The sequence below is a fragment of the Vitis riparia genome, chromosome 16 (assembly GCF_004353265.1).
Source record: "Vitis riparia cultivar Riparia Gloire de Montpellier isolate 1030 chromosome 16, EGFV_Vit.rip_1.0, whole genome shotgun sequence".
Taxonomy (NCBI): domain Eukaryota; kingdom Viridiplantae; phylum Streptophyta; class Magnoliopsida; order Vitales; family Vitaceae; genus Vitis; species Vitis riparia.
In genome coordinates this window covers 19703816-19729285 of record NC_048446.1, presented here as the reverse complement: position 1 = coordinate 19729285, position 25470 = coordinate 19703816, and the positions used below count along the sequence as shown (strand labels likewise).

Genomic DNA, 25470 nt, shown 5'->3' with positions numbered 1-25470 from the left:
ATATATATATATATATATATATAACACAAATTTTCCCCCCATTCAATGTGGGATATCACACAAATAAGATTAATTCACAAAATTGCATGAAATTCATAAAAATATAGTTACCTTTTTCTTAGGGAAAACAACGTTTCATTGTTGGAATACTGTGCTTTGGCTATATCACATCCATTAAGATCTTTATCTCTCAAATGCATGTTGTCTTCAGCTCTTTTCTGATGAGGAACATAAGCTAATTGTTGCTTAAGTTTATGGGAAACTTGGGCAGCTGTGAACGTATCATCACCATCTAGAGCACTTACAATCATGTAGGTGCACCTTTTATGGTCTTTAAACCTATACGTAAACAAATCTAATTTAATTTAAAAGACGAAAAGGGGACTAACATTAATCTTTCCAAAATCACAATATTCAGTATCAATTATGTAGAAGAAAATCAAATTTAAGACTATATGCATATGCCACCAAAAGAAACAAATTAAGCACTCACTGCTCAAATAAAGCTTTAATAATTTCCTCTTGGTCTTTGCTAACGGTACATACTCTTTTCTTGGGTGCCTAAGAAAAAGAACAATAATTAGCAAATTTACTTCTTAAAAAAAAAAATCATATTCAGTAACAAGCAAAAGTAGAGGCTTCTTATTCCAATAACAGTTTGCAACTTCACAACTACCAAAGCAAAAACTCAAGCTCCAATTATGCACAAAAAATTGCTCTCATGACAAAGAGTAAATGGAAATAAAGTTAAAAATTGTCTCACTAAACTTCCCTCTGAATTGTTTGAGCAAACATGAAGAGCACTTTCTTCTCCAATAGCTCTAGCTCTTCCATAAGTTGATTACTGCAAAATTCAGTGGAACAAAAAACACATATAAATTGCATTTCTTTGTCGTTGTTAACTATTCCTAAATAAGATGCTTGTTTCAATTCTAACCTAGTATAGCATTGGAGAGAGCTCCAAATCATCACAGATCTTCTGCAAAATGCATATTATGTAACGATTCGTATTGGTTGAATAGCTCTTACAAAACTTGAGCAACCAACACAAATTTTAGATAACACTGTTATTTACAAAAGCAGAAACCAAAATAAAGAAATGGGAACTTTTTAACAAACTTTCCATAGTTGGTCTTTACCGCCGCTGACCAATTCCCATCATCATCGTTCCTTGAAGATGATTGATGCCCAAAGTGACTTCCATCAATTTGCATATGGAGTACCTCAAGCAATTTGATTCACGGTTGGAAATCAGACCTCTCTGTGTTACAGGAGCTTTCATGATTGAGAACCAGAAAAACAGAGTGCTCTGTTTTGAGTAGTAGCATATCCCATTCCATACTAATGGGTATTATCACATTGCATTTCCCAAAAAATAAACTTGTTTTTGAGCAAAAAAAAAAATATTTTTCTAAGACGAAGTCTTTTTTAGCATCCCCTACAAAGGTCTCTAATATTTGATTCTACAAAAATAACAAATAAATTTGAGAGCAAAAAATACAAAGTCGAACATATAATAGCAACAATTAATGTTTAAAAAGTTCTAAATAGAATATAACACGAGAAACTTAAAGTCATGCTAACTACCAAATAAGCAAACTTAATACATGCCGATGTCATTTATCCGATGGCAAGCTTTTGCATTAAGGCATGTAACTATCCCATCATAAATACTCCCGTTACTCAAAAGCATATATCACCTACTAATCCTTGAGATGCAACCCAGCTGAAGTCCTGTAATACAAAGTTGAAATGCAACAATGTTCATCAATTTGGAATAATTTCTTAGTTGCGGAGTTACTCTTCTTGATTAGTAGAAACGAAGGTTTTAGTATGTTACTTACAATTGAAATTTTAATGTACTTATAATATTTGAAGACAACAAATTAACTTAACATTTAAAAGAAAAATTGTAACTTGAAGTAATATAGAAATAAAAATACTGATAATCATAATTCTTCAACTATGATCCTCGACCTATAAGATTAATCTTTACATGATGAAAGCTAAATATGCACAACTATTACAAAAAAGTATATTAAAATCTTCTAGGCTTGCTTATTTTATCGATGCTTCTATTTGCAAAATCTAAGCTTTCATCAATGTATTATGGAAGGTCAATCAAATAATAGAAGAGGGATTTGAGTAGTAGCATAAATGTACTTTTTATTCTTAATTGTTGGATAATAAATAGAAGTTAACACATTTTACTCGAAAAACTAAAAAGAGAATTTGAGAAGTCTTACCATTTAACCTTGCAGGCTCCTTCGTATTCTATTCATATTTACTATTGTTGTCACGTACAACCAATCCTTTATCTTGCTCAACAACTGGAAATAGGCATATCTCCATGAACTATTGAATAGTAAAGTGCCGCAAACTCCCCAAAATCCGATGATGAATCCAAGAACAATATTTCCATAAAACCATATATTATTTGCATCATCTTGAATGTCGACCTCTTTTTTACTACTAAGACCACTAGTGGAGGAGACTCCCCCAAGTTGATCTTCAGGACACCTTTTCAAAAGAGGTGGTCCACAAAGTCCAGGATTTCCCTCATATGTGGAGGCATCAAAGCTTTGTAATTGAGTGCCTAATGGAATTTTACCTGACAAGGTGTTATTTGATAGGTCTAAAACACTTAGATCGGCTATTTGAGAAAGATTATCCGGAATTCTACCATTAAGTTGGTTTTGAGATAGATCAAGAAAATCCAATAATTTCAATTGACCAATTGTTGTAGGGATTGATCCAGTCAAATTGTTTCTTGATAAATTAAATGACACCAATTCTACCAAATAAGTTACTTCAATAGGAATTTCACCAATTAATTTATTGCTTGAAAAATCAATGCTCTTGATGAGTCCAATGTCAGTCGGGATTTTAGTTACAAATCATATAGTTGAATAAGCTTACCCAAAAAGAGAAACGTGTGCTTGATTCACCTTAAAAAATCTATCAATATTGAGAAGAAATATTTTAAATACAACAAAATTCAAGAAAACATTTATCAACTACCTAAAATCTATTGGACGTCCTTTTTGATATTCCAATTTACTGAGAAAGTCTTGGATAATTATCTTCAATTTCATTCTTAATTGTCTTATTTCAAATTTATAAATGGACTAAAGCATGAATCCTAACATGAATGGAGAGATGATTCTAGGATGTTGTTTGATTGATGCATATTGTTACACAAATTTCTTAAGGTAGCTAGGAGACTTATTATGCCTTAAGGTACAGAATGATGGGTAATCAAGAAAGAAAATGTTCAGCAGCAAGGAGAACATGATGTGAGAAGATGGACTAGAGGTAAGAACCAAAAAAAGAAATAAAAAAAGAAAGAAAGAAGTAACAATCAATGCACTCGATCGTGAGAACCTAGAAACAGAAACCATAAATGAGTACCAAAGATGATTGGGTTTGAACCAAGAATTGACAAACATAGGCCCTAAAGAATGGAAAGTTTGAAATTTTGTGGCCAACCTATGGTAGTGAATGACAACAGGTTACATTTAGTAAAAAAAAAAAAAACATGTCAGTTGGATTAAGTCTTGAGTGTTATGAATTTATGATTAGTACTTGACAAATGTAGGCAAATATACTACAAGTCTGCAACCATAGAGATGCAATTGACAATGTGACAAAGTTTGAATACAAGCTATAACGACCCGCTACTAACAGTGTAGATATTATCTATTCTGGGCTTAAGGGGCCCTTATGGGCTTTAAAACGTGTCTAAGAGAATATATATATATATATATATATATATATAATATATATATATATATATATATATATATATATATATATATATAACACAAATTTTCCCCCCATTCAATGTGGGATATCACACAAATAAGATTAATTCACAAAATTGCATGAAATTCATAAAAATATAGTTACCTTTTTCTTAGGGAAAACAACGTTTCATTGTTGGAATACTGTGCTTTGGCTATATCACATCCATTAAGATCTTTATCTCTCAAATGCATGTTGTCTTCAGCTCTTTTCTGATGAGGAACATAAGCTAATTGTTGCTTAAGTTTATGGGAAACTTGGGCAGCTGTGAACGTATCATCACCATCTAGAGCACTTACAATCATGTAGGTGCACCTTTTATGGTCTTTAAACCTATACGTAAACAAATCTAATTTAATTTAAAAGACGAAAAGGGGACTAACATTAATCTTTCCAAAATCACAATATTCAGTATCAATTATGTAGAAGAAAATCAAATTTAAGACTATATGCATATGCCACCAAAAGAAACAAATTAAGCACTCACTGCTCAAATAAAGCTTTAATAATTTCCTCTTGGTCTTTGCTAACGGTACATACTCTTTTCTTGGGTGCCTAAGAAAAAGAACAATAATTAGCAAATTTACTTCTTAAAAAAAAAAATCATATTCAGTAACAAGCAAAAGTAGAGGCTTCTTATTCCAATAACAGTTTGCAACTTCACAACTACCAAAGCAAAAAACTCAAGCTCCAAGTATGCACAAAAAATTGCTCTCATGACAAAGAGTAAATGGAAATAAAGTTAAAAATTGTCTCACTAAACTTCCCTCTGAATTGTTTGAGCAAACATGAAGAGCACTTTCTTCTCCAATAGCTCTAGCTCTTCCATAAGTTGATTACTGCAAAATTCAGTGGAACAAAAAACACATATAAATTGCATTTCTTTGTCGTTGTTAACTATTCCTAAATAAGATGCTTGTTTCAATTCTAACCTAGTATAGCATTGGAGAGAGCTCCAAATCATCACAGATCTTCTGCAAAATGCATATTATGTAACGATTCGTATTGGTTGAATAGCTCTTACAAAACTTGAGCAACCAACACAAATTTTAGATAACACTGTTATTTACAAAAGCAGAAACCAAAATAAAGAAATGGGAACTTTTTAACAAACTTTCCATAGTTGGTCTTTACCGCCGCTGACCAATTCCCATCATCATCGTTCCTTGAAGATGATTGATGCCCAAAGTGACTTCCATCAATTTGCATATGGAGTACCTCAAGCAATTTGATTCACGGTTGGAAATCAGACCTCTCTGTGTTACAGGAGCTTTCATGATTGAGAACCAGAAAAACAGAGTGCTCTGTTTTGAGTAGTAGCATATCCCATTCCATACTAATGGGTATTATCACATTGCATTTCCCAAAAAATAAACTTGTTTTTGAGCAAAAAAAAAAATATTTTTCTAAGACGAAGTCTTTTTTAGCATCCCCTACAAAGGTCTCTAATATTTGATTCTACAAAAATAACAAATAAATTTGAGAGCAAAAAATACAAAGTCGAACATATAATAGCAACAATTAATGTTTAAAAAGTTCTAAATAGAATATAACACGAGAAACTTAAAGTCATGCTAACTACCAAATAAGCAAACTTAATACATGCCGATGTCATTTATCCGATGGCAAGCTTTTGCATTAAGGCATGTAACTATCCCATCATAAATACTCCCGTTACTCAAAAGCATATATCACCTACTAATCCTTGAGATGCAACCCAGCTGAAGTCCTGTAATACAAAGTTGAAATGCAACAATGTTCATCAATTTGGAATAATTTCTTAGTTGCGGAGTTACTCTTCTTGATTAGTAGAAACGAAGGTTTTAGTATGTTACTTACAATTGAAATTTTAATGTACTTATAATATTTGAAGACAACAAATTAACTTAACATTTAAAAGAAAAAATTGTAACTTGAAGTAATATAGAAATAAAAATACTGATAATCATAATTCTTCAACTATGATCCTCGACCTATAAGATTAATCTTTACATGATGAAAGCTAAATATGCACAACTATTACAAAAAAGTATATTAAAATCTTCTAGGCTTGCTTATTTTATCGATGCTTCTATTTGCAAAATCTAAGCTTTCATCAATGTATTATGGAAGGTCAATCAAATAATAGAAGAGGGATTTGAGTAGTAGCATAAATGTACTTTTTATTCTTAATTGTTGGATAATAAATAGAAGTTAACACATTTTACTCGAAAAACTAAAAAGAGAATTTGAGAAGTCTTACCATTTAACCTTGCAGGCTCCTTCGTATTCTATTCATATTTACTATTGTTGTCACGTACAACCAATCCTTTATCTTGCTCAACAACTGGAAATAGGCATATCTCCATGAACTATTGAATAGTAAAGTGCCGCAAACTCCCCAAAATCCGATGATGAATCCAAGAACAATATTTCCATAAAACCATATATTATTTGCATCATCTTGAATGTCGACCTCTTTTTTACTACTAAGACCACTAGTGGAGGAGACTCCCCCAAGTTGATCTTCAGGACACCTTTTCAAAAGAGGTGGTCCACAAAGTCCAGGATTTCCCTCATATGTGGAGGCATCAAAGCTTTGTAATTGAGTGCCTAATGGAATTTTACCTGACAAGGTGTTATTTGATAGGTCTAAAACACTTAGATCGGCTATTTGAGAAAGAGTATCCGGAATTCTACCATTAAGTTGGTTTTGAGATAGATCAAGAAAATCCAATAATTTCAATTGACCAATTGTTGTAGGGATTGATCCAATCAAATTGTTTCTTGATAAATTCAATGACACCAATTCTACCAAATCAGTTACTTCTATAGGAATTTCACCAATTAATTTATTGCTTGAAAAATCAATGCTCTTGATGAGTTCAAGAGTGTTCTTGTACTCTTGTTCTTTTCCTTTCCATTGAACCAATGTACTATCAACATAGTAAAGGGTAGCCAAATCGTAAGATGTTAAGTAAGAAAGGACCGGATTTCCTTTTTGAGCCATGGCAGTTAAATTTTTGAGACATTTTGGTTTCTTTCCTGATAGATTGTTGCTAGAGAGGTCCAACATTTGAATCTGTTTCAGTTGACAAAGACTTGAAGGTATGCTTCCATTAAATTCATTAGATCTTAGGTTGAGAACGATCAAATCTGACAGGCTTCCTCCCATCCATGCGGTTATTTTTCCTGACAATTTATTTTTTCCCAAATCTATAAGACGCAAAGCTCTGCAGTTCTTTAAGGACGAAGGCAGTGCTCCAGTAAAACTATTGTTACGTAAATGCAATGTTTGCATCTGATGTAACAAGCCAATTGAATTTTTAATTTTCCCAGAAAAATTATTATTTGCCAAATTAAGAACCACTAAATCTTCCCACTGCTCCCAACAATTGGGTAGTTCTCCCGACAGTCGATTATTTGAGAGGTCGAGATGAGACAAACCCCAACTAGTCCCGCACGATAAAGAAATTGAGCCTGAAAACAAGTTCTTAGAGAGATCCAACCATTCAGCATTGAAAAGAGATTGTGGTATTGAACCTTCCAAGCAATTTGAACTCATATCCAATATAAAAGGAGTTGCTTGTAAATTTGGCAAAGTCCCGGAGATGTGATTGTTGGAAATGTTTAACCATTGTAAATGTGAAGTTAAATTCCAAAACCAATTGGGAATGACATCTGAAATTCCAGAAGCAGAGATATCAAGTTCCAACAAATCTTCTTGAGTTTGAAGCCAATTAGGAAAACGTGGGCCTAATTTGCAAGAGGGCAACATTATAGATTGGGCTTGAAACTGGGGAACTAGCTCAAGGCTTATGTTGAATGTAAGGGAGTTGAAAGATAAGTCTAAGACAGATAGGTTGGAGAGACCAAAAAGGTGGTTTGCCGAGACAGTTCCGTTTAGTTGATTGAATTCAAGATGTAATTCTCTCAACTGTGAAAATCCAGAAAGATCGGGAAATGACCCTTTCAATTGATTATAAGATAAATCTAAAATCTCTAATGTGTTATTAGGGCAGGCCAGATAATCTTTTTCCTTCAGTCCAGTGAGATTGTTCTGAGACAACCATAATTCCTGTAAATTACATAAATCTCTCAAGGATTTTGGAATCTCACCTTCAAGTTGATTCAAAGAGAGCTCAACATATGCCAGACTAGTCATGTTTCCAAAAGCATCCGGAATTGAACCACGTAGCTCGTTCCAAGAGAGATCAAGATATGCCAGAGTAGTCATGTCCCCAAAAGCATCCGGAATTGAACCACGTAGCTCGTTCGAAGAGAGATCAAGATATGCCAGAGTAGTCATGTCTCCAAAAGCATCCGGAATTGAACCACCTAGCCCGTTCCCAGAGAGATCAAGATATGCCAAAGTAGTCATGTCTCCAAAAGCATCCGGAATTGCTCCATTTAGATGATTAGAATGAAGGTCAAGGTGTGACAGAGTAGTCATGTCCCCAAAGGCATCCGGAATTGAACCACGTAGCTCGTTCCCAGAGAGATCAAGATATGCCAGAGTAGTCATGTCCCCAAAAGCATCCGGAATTGAACCACGTAGCTCGTTCGAAGAGAGATCAAGATATGCCAGAGTAGTCATGTCTCCAAAAGCATCCGGAATTGCTCCATTTAGATGATTAGAATGAAGGTCAAGGTGTGCCAGAGTAGTCATGTCCCCAAAAGCATCCGGAATTGAACCAGGTAGCTCGTTCGAAGAGAGATCAAGATATGCCAGAGTAGTCATGTCTCCAAAAGCATCCGGAATTGAACCACCTAGCCCGTTCCCAGAGAGATCAAGATATGCCAGAGTAGTCATGTTTCCAAAAGCATCCGGAATTGAACCATTTAGATCATTCATAGAGAGGTCAAGATGAACAAGGCTGCTACTGAAGTTGAACAACCATGGGTATATTGAAGAAGTGAGACCATTCGAGGAGAGATCAAGCACAGCAAGAGAAGTAGAAGAATTAATATGGGAAATGGATATTGTTGGAATAATCGGAGGAAGCTGAGTATGGCTCAAGAATAACTCAGTTAGGGAAGGCATTTTATTAATTGCTTGGGGCCAATGGATTGCTTTACCAAGATTAACCCGCCTCAAGTCAAGGTGTGTTAACAAAGGAAGGTGAGAAAGCCAGTCAAGGTTCTCACAGCTCATATCCCCATGATTATGGCCAAGATCAAGGGATTGCAAGTTGGAAAGATTTCCAAGTTGAGTGGGAAGGATTCCTGTAAAATTGGGAAAAGAGAGAATTATATTCTGCTGAGACAAACTGATGAATTTTCACAAGGTATATATGTATAAAATTACCTCCAAAATGATTCCGGCTGAGGTTCAAATGCTTCAAGTGCTGCAACTCTGCCAATGAAGGACCAAGCTGAGATATCTTACCTGTCAAGGATTGGGGAAAACCCATTCCATCAAGCGGAGCATGAAGATCAAGCCTGATCAGATGACCCGTCTGGTTGTTACACTCCACTCCTCTCCATTTGCAACAATCTCTTTTGTCCTCCGCATTCCCCCACGAAGAAAGAAGTCCATAGTCATCGACAACACCTTGTTTGAAGTGAAGGAGAGCCTGTCTCTCCCTCTCTATGCACCCAGTTTTAGCATCACCCACCCTCAAACAGGGTTCGAAACAGAGCAAAAGCAGAAAAAGGGAAATAAAATATCGAAAGGGGCTTGTAGCCATGTTCAACACAGAGCAAGGATAGTGTGTAATAACAAGGATTAGCAAGTTTGGTTTTTGATTTGTGAGCAAAGCAGGCATTGACTTATATACCATTCCCACCAACATGTTGAGTATTTTTGACAGATATGATGACCTTTAATTATGACTAAAAATATTTTTTAAAAAAACAAATATATATTATTTTTAAGTTTTTCATTTACATAATATTTTGAGTAAATATTGTGTTTATATTATTATTATTGTTATTTTTGGAGAAAGTAATGTTTTGAAATCCCTTTTTAAAAATAATTAACAAATATAACCTCCACTTTTAATTTATATTTATATGGTAATTATTTTTTACCTTTTATAAAAATGATTCTTAATAAATAATAAATTTTAAAATAAATAATTTAAAGATAAATTTTGTAAATGGTGATGCTAATAAAACAAACACAACTTATATAATTTTTTTATTATTAAAAATGATAAAAATTTATTAAAAATTATAAAATATAGATATTAATATTTTACTTAATTCGTAAATTTTACTAAAAGGATTTTAATATTCATTTAAAATGACAATTAGAGAAAAAATTGAAAAGGCAATTTACTGATGATGTTTTCCAAATATTATTATTTATATTTGAAAAAAATATTGTTAATATTTATTCTAAAATTAAAATTAGAGAAATTTTTATATGATTAATTTCATTAATCTCTCCAAAAGTTTAGGTTAAATACATCTAATTATTATTAATTTAAAATTTCATTAAACATCTTCCTAATCCTTATCATTTATTAACTTCATCATCATATTATTATTATTATTATTATTATTATTATTATTATTATTATTATTATTATTCCAAAAATTTAATGATTTTATTATGTTTGTTCGTGTTAAGCTCACTCTTCCAACCATTGATTTATCATATGGGAAAAATGAGGCATGTATGGAGACTTGAGAAGGCCTACCGACCATGAATATCATACCAACCTTCAAAGCAGGCGAGGGTGTATTCTGTCCGTTTCAATCTTCTCTTCATTGAGTTCCTCTCTTTGACCATTCCTTTGTTTCCAGTTAGGAGAAAATTACAGAGAAACTTACAAAAGCCCAACCCCACCCAAAGAAAATCCAAGTATCCAAGTATTAATCACATGGAAAAGTCTTGAGCATGGTGATATGACTTGTTTTATGGTATTTTACACGCAACACGTCTTAAAGAACAAGTGAAAGAGAAATAAAAAAAAAATTTAAAATTAATAAATTATTTTTATATTTTATTTTAAATTATTTTATTTATTTAATTTTTAAAAATAAAGATTAAATAATTTTAAAATATATAAATTTCTTATTAATTTTAATTATTTATTTTTACTTTCGTATATTTCATAATAAAATTAAATAAAAATAATAATTTTCTTTAATATTTTTTTCTTTTTTTAATAATTATAAAATCTTTTATTGAAATTTAAAAACAACCACCAACATGTGTCACATGTGTGGTTGTTGGTTGAAAGGTTTTTTTTTTTTTAATCTAAATTAGTAATAAAAACTGTTTTTAAAACGTAGAAAAAGGAAAGTTGATTATAAGGATTTCTAATATGAAAAAAATAATATCACGGAATTGTGAGGATAGTGTTATGTTTTTTTTTTTCCTTGAATTTTTTAATTTATGTTAGTGAAAATTTATAATATTATCAATATTTACTTTCAAAAATCAATAATTTTACTTTCAATTTTTTAGTAAGTCTCTTGCATTTCATTTCTATAATTTTAGCTTTATAGGTTATGTTTGGTTGACCGAATATAATATCATAAAGGATAAAAGAGAATATATTACATCAAATTTTATATTTAATTAATAATGAGATAGTTTAAGTGGTGAAATATATTATTCACTCTTTTTTTATTCCTTTTACATGAGATATGTTAATTCTATACTAAGATATAAGATATGCATATCTCATATATCATAAATTTATTTATTTTATATATTTATTTTATAAAATAAATTTTTTAATTATAAATTAAATTCATGGTTAAAAAAAAAACTAAAAATATTTATAAAGTAATATTAATATATAATATATAAATTATTTTTATATATCATTATCAATGATTTATCATTAAAAAAAAATTGAATTTTCTAATAAATAAAGATTTTTTTTTCATCTAGCTAAACCTTGTATGGTCTTTTTCTTTAATCAATAAGAAATCTAACTTAAAGATACCTATAATTTACTTCATATTAATAAATTCAAAATAGATATATATTTATTTATTTTAATAAAAATTTATTTATTAGAAGATACATTTATTTGTTTTATGAGTGTATAAACTTTTTTATAATTTCGAAGAGTAAGCAAAAATCTCTTTTATAATTTATTATTAACATTTTTGCATTATTAATTAAGACATCTTGATAAAAGAAATAACAAAAATAAAGTCTTATTTTTTATTTTAGTCCAAAATCCATATGGCTAGTGGCACGAATTTCTAAAATCCGTTAGACAACGTCGCCCCTCCGGGTCTGCAGGTCACCGCGTGTCCGCGCACAACGCGGTCCACGTGACATCTTGCTCCGCCCGAGTAATTCATGCCACCATGCTCCCAGCGGGGCGGCACGCTCCTCACCGACTCCAATAGCATGTACTCCCCTTCGTGGGTCCCTGCAGTTTCCGGATATAAAAACATTCATACCTCGTTGCCTTTGATATTTTAAAGAAAAATCGTTTTCATAAGTGTAAATGGATTGACATTATTTTATATACATTATAAAAAAAATAAAAATTGAAAATGCTTTATGAGTTTATATAAAAAAAAATTGTATGGTAATGGCCTGATTGACCATCTAGGTTATATATAAATATGTGAAAAGACAAATACATAACACTCACGTTTAAACTATAAAAAGTAATAACTTTTCAAAGTATACACTTTTGAATTGGTTAAAGTTGTTAGTTGTAGTGATAAGGATATGACATTGCTAAAAGTCTTGAATATTTTATGAGTAATCAAAATTTTAAAAGACATGATGAGTAGTAGACTTGAAAATTTTGTAAGTATCGGGTTTTGCAAGGCATGATCACTATAATTACTATTACATGTGAAGTTCATATTTTGAATTGGCCAAAGTTGTTAGTTGTAGTGATAAGGATATGACATTGCTAAAAGTCTTGAACACTTTATGAGTAACCAAAATTTTAAAAGATATGATGAGTAGTAGACTTGAAAATTTTGTAACTATCGGGTCTTGCAAGGCATGATGACTAGAACTACTATTGCATGTGAAGTTCATTTTTTGAATTGGTCAAAGTTGTTAGTTGTAGTGATAAGGATATGACATTGCTAAAAGTCTTGAATACTTTATGAGTAACCAAAATTTTAAAAGATATGATGAGTAGTAGACTTGAAAATTTTGTAACTATCGGGTCTTGCAAGGCATGATGACTAGAACTACTATTGCATGTGAAGTTCATTTTTTGAATTGGGCAAAGTTGTTAGTTGTAATGATAAGGATATGACATTGCTAAAAGTCTTGAATACTTTATGAGTAACCAAAAATTTAAAAGATATGATGAGTAGGAGACTAGAAAATTTTGTAACCATCGGGTCTTGCAATGCATGATGACTAGAACTACTATTGCATGTGAAGTTCATTTTTTGAATTGGTCAAAGTTGTTAGTTGTAGTGATAAGGATATGACATTGCTAAAAGTCTTGAATACTTTATGAGTAACCAAAATTTTAAAAGATATGATGAGTAGTAGACTTGAAAATTTTGTAACTACCGGGTCTTGCAAGGCATGATGACTAGAACTACTATTGCATGTGAAGTTCATTTTTTGAATTGGTCAAAGTTGTTAGTTGTAGTGATAAGGATATGACATTACTAAAAGTCTTGAATACTTTATGAGTAACAAAAAATTTAAAAGATATGATGAGTAGACTTGTAAATTTTGTGAGTATTGGGTCTTGCAAGGCATGATGACTAGAAACTATCATTGCATGTGAAAAAAATAAAGAAAATAATAATAATAATAATAATAAAGTGCAATGACTAAGAAATAAACACTTCTAAAAATAATATATTTTATAACTAATTTAGATTATGTTGGTTCATTGGATAAAATATATATGTATATATATCTTGAAATGTCATATCTCATGTTATATGATTTTCAATAGAATGTGATGTATTATATGCAATGGATATGATATCTTAAACTAAGATATCCAATAAAACATGTTATATTATATTTATATTTAGTTTATAAAATGAATAAAAACATAAAATAGAATATATATTATTTTTAAAATTTTAAAATAAAAATTATATTATATTCTAATATTTTTATTTTAAAAAATATAAAAATATTCATGATTAAAATATTTAAACTTTATAATAATTTTTTATATTATGTTATTTGAAATATATAAAAATAATTTATATATTAAATAATACATATAATTAATATTATTTTATAATATATATTTATAAATTTTTGAGTTCTTTTTAACCATAAATTACATTTTATTATAAAAAAATTATTTTATAAAATAAAAAAAGGATAAAAAATAAATAAATTTATAATACATGGGATTTGTGTATTATATATATTTTAACTTAGTATTAACATATTTATAAAAAATAAAATAAATAATATATCTCATAATTTATCTTATGTCATATTTAATTAAATATATGATGAGATAAGTGAAATAAAAAATAAAATAAAATAAATAATACATTTATTTTTTATTAGTGGAATATCCCAAGAAATTGACTCCTAATTTAAACTATACCCATTCAGGGATGCCCCCATATGTTGTTGTTGTGGCCCCATTACATCCGAAGTCCACCACTTCACATTGATAATCATCGTTACATACTGTTCCTAATTATTTGTCCCTACCCAAAAAGTAACTTCATTTTATTATCATACTTTTAGGGCTTAGCGCCCTAACCTCAATTTGAAATCAAGCTATGAACAGAGTGCATTTTGGCCTATTATTTTGAATTGCACCCATTTGGGAGATGAGAGTGCCGGATTCTATGGCTTTTGACTTGAGCCACCAAAGGGCATTGTTACATTTGTAAGAAATCAGGAGTAAAGAATGGAAATATGCATGTATGATGGGCTAAGTGCCAACGTCCCACCCACTGTAAGGCCTTCTGTATTTCAAATATAGTGTTTTTTTTTTTTTGGTAGAATAAAAAAATTAAAATGCTTAATTTTTTTATTCAGTTAAAAGTAATTTATTGACATCAATCAATATGATTAAATTAAATTTATTAATAACAGATTTACTTTAATCATATTAATTAATATCAATAAGGTATTTTGAATTTAATAAAAAAATTAAATATTTTGATTTTTTCTATTTAATGAAAAAACAAACACCACCTAACTTTATAATGTTGTTTGTTTATAATCACATTATCACACGATCTACCACCTTTTTAACCATCATAATAATAATAATTACAATGTGGTGAGGGAGATAAAACGCTGTCGTTTTTGGGTCCTGAAACGACATCGTTTTGGAGTACCCCCATCAGGGAGGCTGTAGCAACATCGATTTGTCCATTTCAGAAATGCTGTTACCGTAACTGTCAAGAATATAAGCCTCCCAACCCCAAAACCCCACATTCTCTATATTCAATCCACCATCACCAGCTTTCCTTTCTTTGTTTCAAATCTCAGCTGGCTAAACCCCCGTCTCTCTGTAAATAGAATTTCCAATTAAGCAAACCTACTTTCTCCTTCCCATTCTCTTTTTTTTCCCCCCAATAATCTCTTGTATAATTTCCACCATTGTCGTTTTTCTTGAACCAATTTTTTTTTTTTTTTTTAGTTATAAAAAATCTTTTTAAAATTTATAAAAAGGAAATTTTATTAGAAGGATTTCTAATATGAAATAAACACCACGGAGAAGTGAGGATAGTGTTATGTTTTCTTTTTCCTTGAATTGGCTTTATAAAAGTAATCTTTTTTTTTTCAAAAAATTACTACATGATATGTATATTTCAAATTTAATAAATAAAAAAATTAATGACTTTATACATTTTTATATTACATTTATCAAAATCATTGTATTAATATCCTCAGTAAGTTCTAAAATAAATATATCTCTAAAAATATTTCTAAGATAATATTAGAAAATAATGAATTAAATATACTTTTGTTTTTATATGATTAAAAATTAAATATTGTCCTCGAAATACTCAAATAAATGCCAAGCTCAACGATTTCTTGGACATTTCCTATGTTATTCGACATGGTTGGAGGCTTCTGAAAGTCACCCATGACCTTTAGTTTGACTAGTCAAATTATTTGTTTTTTTATATCTTTTATTTTTTTATAATAAATATTCTTTAGTTTTTATCAATATTTTTAGAATTAGATTAGTCATTTAATGAGAAAAATTATTGATTCACGATTTAATGATCAAATCTATGGTTAAACTGTGATCAAATTGTAATGTCATAAATATATAATTTATCTATTATTAAAATTTAAAATAATGATAAGAAATTAAAAATATATAAATAATTAAAAAATTTAAATACATTTCATCATCTTATATCATTAATATTGATAACTTAAATTATGATAAGAATGAAACAAAGATTTATTAAATTATTAGTAATTTTAATTTTATTAAATATGTAACTTTAATTATTAAGATAAAAAAAGATTTTATTATTTAAATTTGTTTGGATTTCAATAACTATATGTTTTATGATCATCAAAATAATTAGTTTTTTTTAATATTATTTGAATATTTATTATAGATAAATCATAAATATTTTGTTCTTTTTAAATTTTGCAATAATATATATATATATATAGTTTTTAAATTCGATATTTTCTTCGCAAAGACATGCTTCTATTCATTTTGCATGTCAAAGACCCAAGTTTAAATCCCATGGTCAGCTTGTATGGCATTTTGCCTAGAAAAAACAAGAGTAACTTTCTCATATTAGTTAGAAATGTAAAAAGCAAAAAAGTATGTATTATATGTTCATCAACTTGACGTTTGGACCACTCGGTGGGGCGATTCAATGTCAGTCCAATCAATCAAATCCGTCAATTCAATCTAGTTTTTAGCTAAGTTTTGAAAAAATGGCATCTCATGAACCAAGCACAGTGACTTGAAATATTAGACAAATCATAACTATTTATATTAATTTTAAATTTTGCAATAGTTTATGTATAGTTTTTAAATGTGTTTCTTCACAAATATGCATAGCTTAATAGCTCATCAACCAAAGGCCCAGGTTCAAATCTTATAGTCCACTTGTATAAAATTCCAATATATCATAAAATGTAAGTAACTAATAAAAGTAACGGTAAAAGTTGGTTTAAAAAATCATAGTCGATATATTGACTTGACTTTAAAAAAAATAATATAACATAGATTTTTAAGTCATCTACTATAGGAAATGAAGGGTTTATTATTTCTCAAAATTTTTAAGTCAAGTCAATGAATTTAGATATTACAAGATCCAAGTGGAAGATGTGCCACATAAACAAGACTAACCCCTTATATAGACCAAAAAAATTCCTTAGCCTATTTTCATCAATAATTCATCATCCAGAAATTAATTTGTAATAGATAAAGATTTTTTTATACCTAGAGAAATATTGAATGGTCTTTTTCTTTAATAATCCTTAAAAAATTTATAGCTACAATGTACTTCAAGATAACACATTCAATGTAGACTAATGTTTATTTATTTTAATAATTTTTTGTTTATTAGAAGATATACTTATTTGTTTTTTTTTAAAGGCTACCAAAGTGCATAAACTTTTTATAATTCTGAAGATTAGCAACAATTTCTTTTATAATTTCCAAACTAACAATTTCTCTTTCAAAATTCTCAATTGGAATAAGAATTTTGATTATTTTGTGAAGTAAAAAAAAATATTTATATTGTCAAGGCATCCTCAAATAGTACTATTTGCAACTTTTGTAAAAAAATAAAAATAAAAATAAAACAAAATAAAATAAAATAAACTCACCCTAGTAGCATTTGTCCTCTAAGAAATTCAACTTATGTTACTTCCAAATGAAGATGATACTATTTGAAACAAAAGATAGAAAACACATCCCCACATGCATAAATTTTATTTTGAAGATAATACTATTGTAATTATAATGATACAACTAAACAAGGAGGATTCTTAGCAGTACAGTACTACTGGGCCTGTTTCCATTTCTAAAGTATTGAGAAAGCCAGGAGATCTTCCCACACATGTCTATATAATTTTTTTTCTCTTCCGCCGGAAGACAGAAGCCAGATCGACATGAAGAAACAAAAGCCCAGACTCCAATAGTTCACTCTGTGATCTCCCAAACTGCATGGGCTGTTGTTTCTACGTGTCGAGCTCGCCTCAAGTCCTTTTTGTTTGTTCTTTATAAGCGGAAAAGCGAGGCATGGAGGGTTGAGAAGGCCCCGCGGCCTGCCGTCCATGAAGATCATACGAACCTTTGGTGCAGGTGAGGGTCTACCCAGTCCGTTTCAACCTTCTCTTTGTTAAGTTCCTTTCTCTGACCATTCCTTTGTTTCCAAGTATGAGAAAATTGCGGACAAACTTACAAGAGCCCTGCCCCACCTAAACAAATTCCAAGTATAAGGATTAATCCCATGGAAAAGTCTTCAAAAGCTATACCTATCATGTTGAAATCTTAAGTATGGTTACATGACTTGATTCATCTTATAGATTCTACGCGTAACATGATTTGAATGATCATATTTTACTTTATAAATTGATTTTTTTTTTATATATATTTAAAACTTTAGGTTATGTTTGTTGCTTATTAACGTAAGAAAAAATAAGAAGGAAATAAAGAAAATAGAGAAACAAAATAGAAGGAAATAAAAAAATAAAAAAATAAAAATTAATTTAAAATTAATAAATTTTTTACCTTACATCAAACTTAAAATAATTTAAAAATATTTTAATTTATTACTAATTTTAATTATATTTAACTTTCTTTTCTATTTAATTTCTATAACAAAACTAAATTTTCCTTCACATTTCTTTTTTCCTTTTTCTTTTTCAATATTTTTTATGTAAGAATGTTTGTTGGAATTTAAAAACAACTACCAAAGTGTATCACATGTGTGGTCCGTTGAAGGTTTTTTTTTTTTTTTGTTAATCTAAATTAGTTATAGAAAATATTTTTAAATTTATAAAAAGGAAATTTGATTATAAGGATTTCTAATTGGAAAAGCAACACAATGGAAAAGTGAGGATAGTGTTATGTTTGTTTCCTTGATTTGGCTTCATAAAAATATTTTTTTTTTTCAAAAAATTACTATATAATATGTATATTTCAAATTTAATAAAAATAAAATAAAATTAATGCCTTTCTACATTTTTATATTACATTTATCAAAATCTTTGTATTAATATCCTCAAGAAGTTCTAAAATAAACATATCTATAAAAATATTTCTAAGATAATATTAGAAAATAATGAATTAAATATACTTTTGTTTTTATATGATTAAAAATAAAGTATTGTCCCCGAAATACTCAAATAAATGCCAAGCTCACAGATTCATGGTTGGAGGCTTCCTTGGACATTTCCTATGTTAGCGAAATGGTTTGAGGCTCCTGAAAGCCACTCATGACCTCTACTTTGACTAGTCAAATTATTTGTTTTTAATATTTATTATTTGTTTTTTATATTAAATATTATTTATTTTTTATCAATGTTTTCATGATTGGACTGATCATTGAATGGAAAAAATTATCGATTCACGGTTCAATGATCAGACTTGTAATTAAACCGTGATCAAATTGGTAATATAATAAATTTATAATTTATATATTATTAAAATTAAAAATAATGATAAAAATTTAAAATATATAAATAATTAAAAATTTTAAATATATTTCATCATTTTATATCATTAATATTGATAGTGTAAATTATGATAAGGATAACACAAATATTTATTAAATTATTAGTAATTTTAATTTTATTAAATATGTAACTTTTAATTATTAAGATAAAAAGATTTTATTATTTAAATTTGTTTGGATTTCAATAGCTATATATTTTATTATAGTCAAAATAATTAGTTTTTTTTAATATTATTCAAAATATTTATTATAGATAAATCATAAATATTTTGTTCATTTTAAATTTTGTAATAATGAATATATAGTTTTTAAATTCTTTTCTTCACAAAGACGTACTTCTGTTCATTTTGCATATCAAAGACCCAAGTTAAAATCCCATGATCAGCTTGTATATGGCATTTTGCCTAAGGAAAAATAAAAGTAACTTTCCCACATCAGTCAATGTAAAAAGCAAAAGTATGTATTATATGTTTTGGAAAATAGGAGAAAAAAGGGCAACTCATGAACCTACTAAGCAGGTTCATCAATTTGACGTTTGGACCACTTGGTGGACCGGTTCAATGTCGGTCTAATCAATCGAATATGTCAATTTGATCTAGTTTTTAGCTAAGTTTTGAAAAAAATGTCATCTCATGAACCAAGCAAACTGACTTGAAATATTAGATAAATCATAAATATGCATATTTTGCAATAATGTATATATCGTTTTTAAATGTTTTTCTTCACAAATATGCATAGTTGATTGCCCATCTACCAAAGACCCAGGTTCAAAATTTATTATTATTATTATCATTATTATTATTATTATTACTACTACTATTACATCAAAATAAAAAAAAAAATGATTATTACAGACAAGTCATCCTCTATATTACATCCACCTAGAAAGGTTGCTTTTAGCTAGTAGAAATATAAGTTCAAAAAATACTTAATATAATGTCTATTGGAGTCAAGTCATATACTATATTGGACCCATTTAGAGAGCTTGCTTTTAGCTATCATAAATATGAATTGGGGACCACTAATCCAAATGTCCAAAATCATTTTGAATTTGTATATACCTAGATTTTTGAATTATTAATTAAGACATCTTGATAAGAGAAATAACAAAAATAAAGTACTATAATATCCCAACTTTAATTAACATGCCAATATATCAATATCTTAACAAATTAAGAGAAAAAAATTAAAAGATTCTCTATTGATTTTAATTCCAATAAGGACTGAAAGTTTAATTATTATTTTTTATTTTCTTTCACATAAGATGCTAGTTTTAATTATCTTAATTTGTCAAATATGACACACATTAATTTTTGAAGTCTAAAATCCATATGGCTAGTTGCACAACAAAGAGGAAAATCATTTAATGAATATTTTTTGGTGTTTTTTTTACATTAAAATGAGTTTAACAAAAAGGGATAAGAATTTTGTATAGTAATGAATTGAACAAGTATACATGTTGAATGGTAATGGCCTGATTGGCAATACTAGGTTATATATAATTATGTGAAAAGATAAAATACATAACACTTATATTTAAACTACAAAAAGTAAAAACTTTGCAAAGTACGTACTTTTGAATTGGTCAAAGTTCTTAGTTGTAGTGATAAGGATATGACATTGTTAAAAGTATTGAATACTTTAAGAGTAACCAAAATTTTAAAAGATATGATGAATAGACTTAAATTTTTGTAGGTAGAGGGTCTTGCAAGGCACGATGACTAGAACTATTATTGCATGTGAAAAAAAATAATAATAATAATCAAGTGTAATGGCTAAAGTGTTTGTTGGAAAATTAAAATTGATATTTAGTTTTATTTTCTCTCCTACTTTGTTTAAATATTAGCATGTACATTAACTTGGCTAAATTACAATTGAAATATTCTAATTCTTTATTGGATCCTTCATCAAGATATCTTAACTTAGTAAATAAAAATGTTGATGATAAAGATGAAAATTTGGTTGTGTTTTGTGGTGTGATGTCTATATGATGATATTATTGAAGGAACATAGAACTCTTAGTTTTAGAAGAATGTAATCAATGTTATTAACCAAATACAAAGATATTGGTACTATGTTAAAAAGCTAGAAAGAGTTTCTATATTCATAAAGTAAATAAATATAGTTTTTTAAAATAAAAAAAATTCTATTAAAGAGAATAAAGTTGCATCCCCTTTGAATTTCTTAACATGAATAGCATATACTCATCCGATGATCCATCATCAAAAATTCAAGAGGACTAAGAAACCATCCAATATTCATTTAAATGAAAATAATTGTTTGCAACAAAATTTCAATATATCATAAAATGTAAATAACTAATAAAAATAATGGTAAAAGTTGGTTTAAAAAATCATAGTTGATTTAATGAAACGATTATTACAGTCAAGTCATCATCTATATACATTGGATCTATCTAGAGAAGTTGCTTTTAGCTAACATAAATATAGGCTCCACAAAAATTTAATGCAATGTCTATTGGAGTCAAGTCGTCTACTATATTGGACCCATCTAGAGAGGTTGCTTTTATCTATCATAAATATTGGTTGGGGACCATTGATCCAATTTGTCCAAGATCACTTTGAATTTATATATACCAAGAAAATTCCTTATCTATCCTTATCAATGTTCACCATTCAAAAACTAATTTGAATTTTTTAATAAATAAAGATTTTTTCCCATCTAGCTAGATGTTGAATGGTCTTTTTCTTTAATCAATAATAATCTAACTTAAAATACCTAAAATGTACTTCATGTTAATAAATTCGAAGTAGACATATATTTATTTATTTTAATAAAAATTTATTTATTAGAAGATGCATTTATTTGTTTTCTGAGTGTATAATTTTTTTTTTTTATAATTTTCAGGAGTAGCAAAAATCTTTTTTATAATTTATTTTAACATTTTTGAATCATTAATTAAGACATCTTGATAAAAGAAATGACAAAAAAATGTATTATAATATTTCAACTTTAATTAACAAATCAATCTATCAATATCTAAACGAATTAGGAGAAAAAGATAAAAGATTCTCTATAAATTTAATTTTCCAGTAAGCACTGGATTTTGATTATTACTTATTATTTTCTTTCACATAAGATGCTAATTCTAATTATCTTAATCTGTCAAATATGACACACATTAATTTTTTGAGTCTAAAATCCATATAACTAGTTGAGTTGCCCAACAAAGAGGAAAATTATCTTATGAATATGTTTTGGTTCTTTTACATTAAAACGAGTTTAACAAAAAATGATAAGCATACGTATTGTATGGTAATGGCTCGACTAGCCATCCTAGGTTATATACTAAATATGTGGATAGGAAATACATAACACTCAAATTTAAACTACAAAAAGTAGTGGCAAACTTTTGATATTTTGCAAGGTACTTCTAGTTCATTTTTTGAATTAATCAAAGTTCTTAGTTTTAGTGATAAGGATATGACATTGCTAAAAGTCTTAAATACTTTATGAGTAACCAAAATTTTAAAAGATATGATGATGACTAAACTTGAAAAATTATTGAGTATCAGGTCTTGCAAGGCATGACGACTAGAACTACTATTGCATGTGAAGTTCATTTTTTGAATTGGTCAAAGTTATTAGATATAGTGATAAGGATATGACATTACTAAAAGTCTTGAATACTTTATGAGTAACCAAAATTTTAAAAGATATGATGAGTAGACTAGAAATTTTGTGAGCATCGGGTCTTGAAAGGCAGGATGACTAGAACTACCATTGCATTTAAAAAAAAAAAAAAGAAAATAATAATAATGATAAAGTGTAATCACTAAAATTTTATGTTTGTTGGAAAACTAAATTTTTTTTTATCTCTCCCATTGTTGGAAAATACGGAAAAATGTGAGGAAAAAAAAAATAGATAATAGAAAAACTACAAGGAAAAAAAAAGGAAAAAAAAAGAAGAAAAATTTGATTTAAAATTAATAAATTATTTTTATGCCTTACAACAACCTCAAAATAATTTTAAAATATTTAAGTTTCTTACTAATTATAATTATAAGTAACTTTCTTTCTATTTTCTATAATAAACCAAACTTTCCTTAACAATTTTTTTCTTTTTTAAAATTTTAATACTTTTGATGTAAGAACTTTTATTGAAATTTAAAAACAACTACCAAAGTGCATCTTTTATTTTTTTCAATCTAAATTAGTTATAAAATATCTTTTTTAAATTTGTAAAAAGGAAATTTTATTATAAGGTTTTCTAATATAAAATAAAACATCACTGAGAAGTGAGGATAGTGTTATGTTTTTTTTTCCTTGAATTGGCTTCATAAAAGTAATTTTTAAAAAAAAAAAAATTAGTACATGATATGTATATTTCAAATTTAATAAATAAATAAAATTAATGAATTTATACATTTTTATATTACATTTATCAAAATCTTTGTATTAATATCCTCAATAAGTTCTAAAATAAATATATCTCTAAAAATATTTCTAAGATAATATTAGAAAATAATGAATTAAATATACTTTTGTTTTTATATGATTAAAAATTTAATATTATCCTCGAAATACTCAAATAAATGCCAAGCTCAATGATTTCTTGTACATTTCCTATGTTATTCTAGGCTTCCAAAAGTCACCCATGACCTTTACTTTGACTAGTCAAATTATTTGTTTTTTACATCTTTTATTTTTTTTATAATAAATATTCTTTAATTTTTATCAATGTTTTTAGAATTAGATTGATTATTCAATGAGAAAAATTATTGATTTATGGTTAAACAGTGATCAAATTGGTAATGTCATAAATATATAATTTATATATTATTAAAATTTAGAATAATTATAAGAAATTAAAAATATATAAATAATTAAAATTTTAAATACATTTTTCATCATCTTATATCATTAATGTTGACAACTTAAATTATGATAAGAATGACACAAAGATTTATTAAATTATTAGTAATTTTAATTTTATTAAATATGTAACTTTTAATTATTAAGATAAAAAAAGATTTTATTATTTAAATTTGTTTGTATTTCAATAATGATATATTTTATGATCATCAAAATAATTAGTTTTTTTTTAATATTATTTGAATATTTATTATAGATAAATCATAAATATTTTGTTCATTTTAAATCTTGGCATGACCCTCTCTCTTAACTTTGGTCTCTATGCACTCTAACTTAATTCTTGATAAATAGATTTCTAATTTGAATAAATAAATTATAAATGGGATTGAAAATATGAACTTGAAATTTATATTTGGGTTTAAACCTATCGTGTGGTGACTCCATTTTGTTTGATCCATGAGACCGGGCCTTTTGTTATTGATTGGGCAACCCATTGATGGTTCTTGTTGGAACCTATTCTTGGGCCCTATTTGATTCCTGATATATAGATTTTCACATGTCTTGATTATTCTTCCACTCAAATTGTGTTGACAAATAGATAAATCATTTTTAAATATTGGTATTGGAGATTTATTTTTTATAATTTGTCTCTTTTTCTTTCCAACTAAAAAATTCTTTGGAAAGAAAAACAATGTAAATAAATTTCATTGGCTCCATTGATATTGCATTCGATTTGAATTACATAATTTTCATCTTAATATTTTTTTTTTCTTCTAATAAGCAAAAGACTATTTTTAAGGACGATTTTTGAAACAACATTATTAATAAATTCAATAAATTGTAAGTGTAATTACACTTTTATAAAAATATGAAAATAAATTTAAATAAGTATACAGTGTTTAAAAATTAAGATAGTTGTGTACTAATTATTAATTGAAAATTGTATTAATAAATTCTTTCTTACATTTTAAATTTAATCACATCAAATATTGGTTGAAGTATTGAAAATACAAAATAATAATAATAATAATATAATTAGTAACAATATGGAATTCCACACTCTTTGCTAATTTTTTAATATTTTTGGATTTTGATTTTTTCATACATCAATTTCACACCTTTTAAATTAACTTATTTAATCAATATTCAATCCATATGACATTCAAAAAAAAGTGGAAATTTGATAAGGTATGAAGAGTGTGAGGAATCCTCACACTCTTCATACCCTTGCTAATTTTTTTAAAATTTTCGATTTCAATTATTTCGGGCATCAATCTCATACCCACCAAGTGT

The 25470-nt window shown here is 27.9% G+C and overlaps 1 protein-coding gene and 1 long non-coding RNA gene across 7 annotated transcripts in view; both read right to left on the bottom strand.

The window, feature by feature from the left end:
- Positions 1 to 32: 32 nt before the first annotated feature.
- On the bottom strand, positions 33 to 3739 carry LOC117933825. Of its 2 annotated transcripts, XR_004654374.1 has the most exons (4): positions 2247 to 3738; positions 938 to 1734; positions 494 to 844; positions 34 to 339 (listed from the first exon to the last, which is right to left on the bottom strand). It is a non-coding gene; the product is annotated as an uncharacterized LOC117933825 (long non-coding RNA). The 2 variants fall into 2 exon arrangements; XR_004654373.1 differs by having other exon boundaries at positions 33 to 339; positions 494 to 1734; positions 2247 to 3739.
- Positions 3740 to 3834: 95 nt separating this feature from the next.
- Positions 3835 to 25470, bottom strand: part of LOC117933814 (receptor-like protein EIX2) — a 33438-nt gene continuing 11802 nt past the window's right edge. Inside the window, exons 1-4 of one of the 5 annotated variants that reach the window (XM_034855364.1) lie at positions 9092 to 9512; positions 7903 to 9009; positions 4292 to 4643; positions 3835 to 4137 (exon numbers count right to left, since the gene is read on the bottom strand). In XM_034855364.1, the coding sequence (XP_034711255.1) occupies positions 4621 to 4643; positions 7903 to 9009; positions 9092 to 9473 (1512 nt within the window). In that variant the 5' untranslated portion in view covers positions 9474 to 9512 and the 3' untranslated portion in view covers positions 3835 to 4137; positions 4292 to 4620. Of the gene's footprint in view, positions 4138 to 4291; positions 4644 to 5255; positions 5534 to 6046; positions 9010 to 9091; positions 9513 to 25470 lie in introns of those variants that run through there. The other 4 variants (XM_034855361.1, XM_034855360.1, XM_034855363.1 and 1 more) reach the window with 4 other exon arrangements.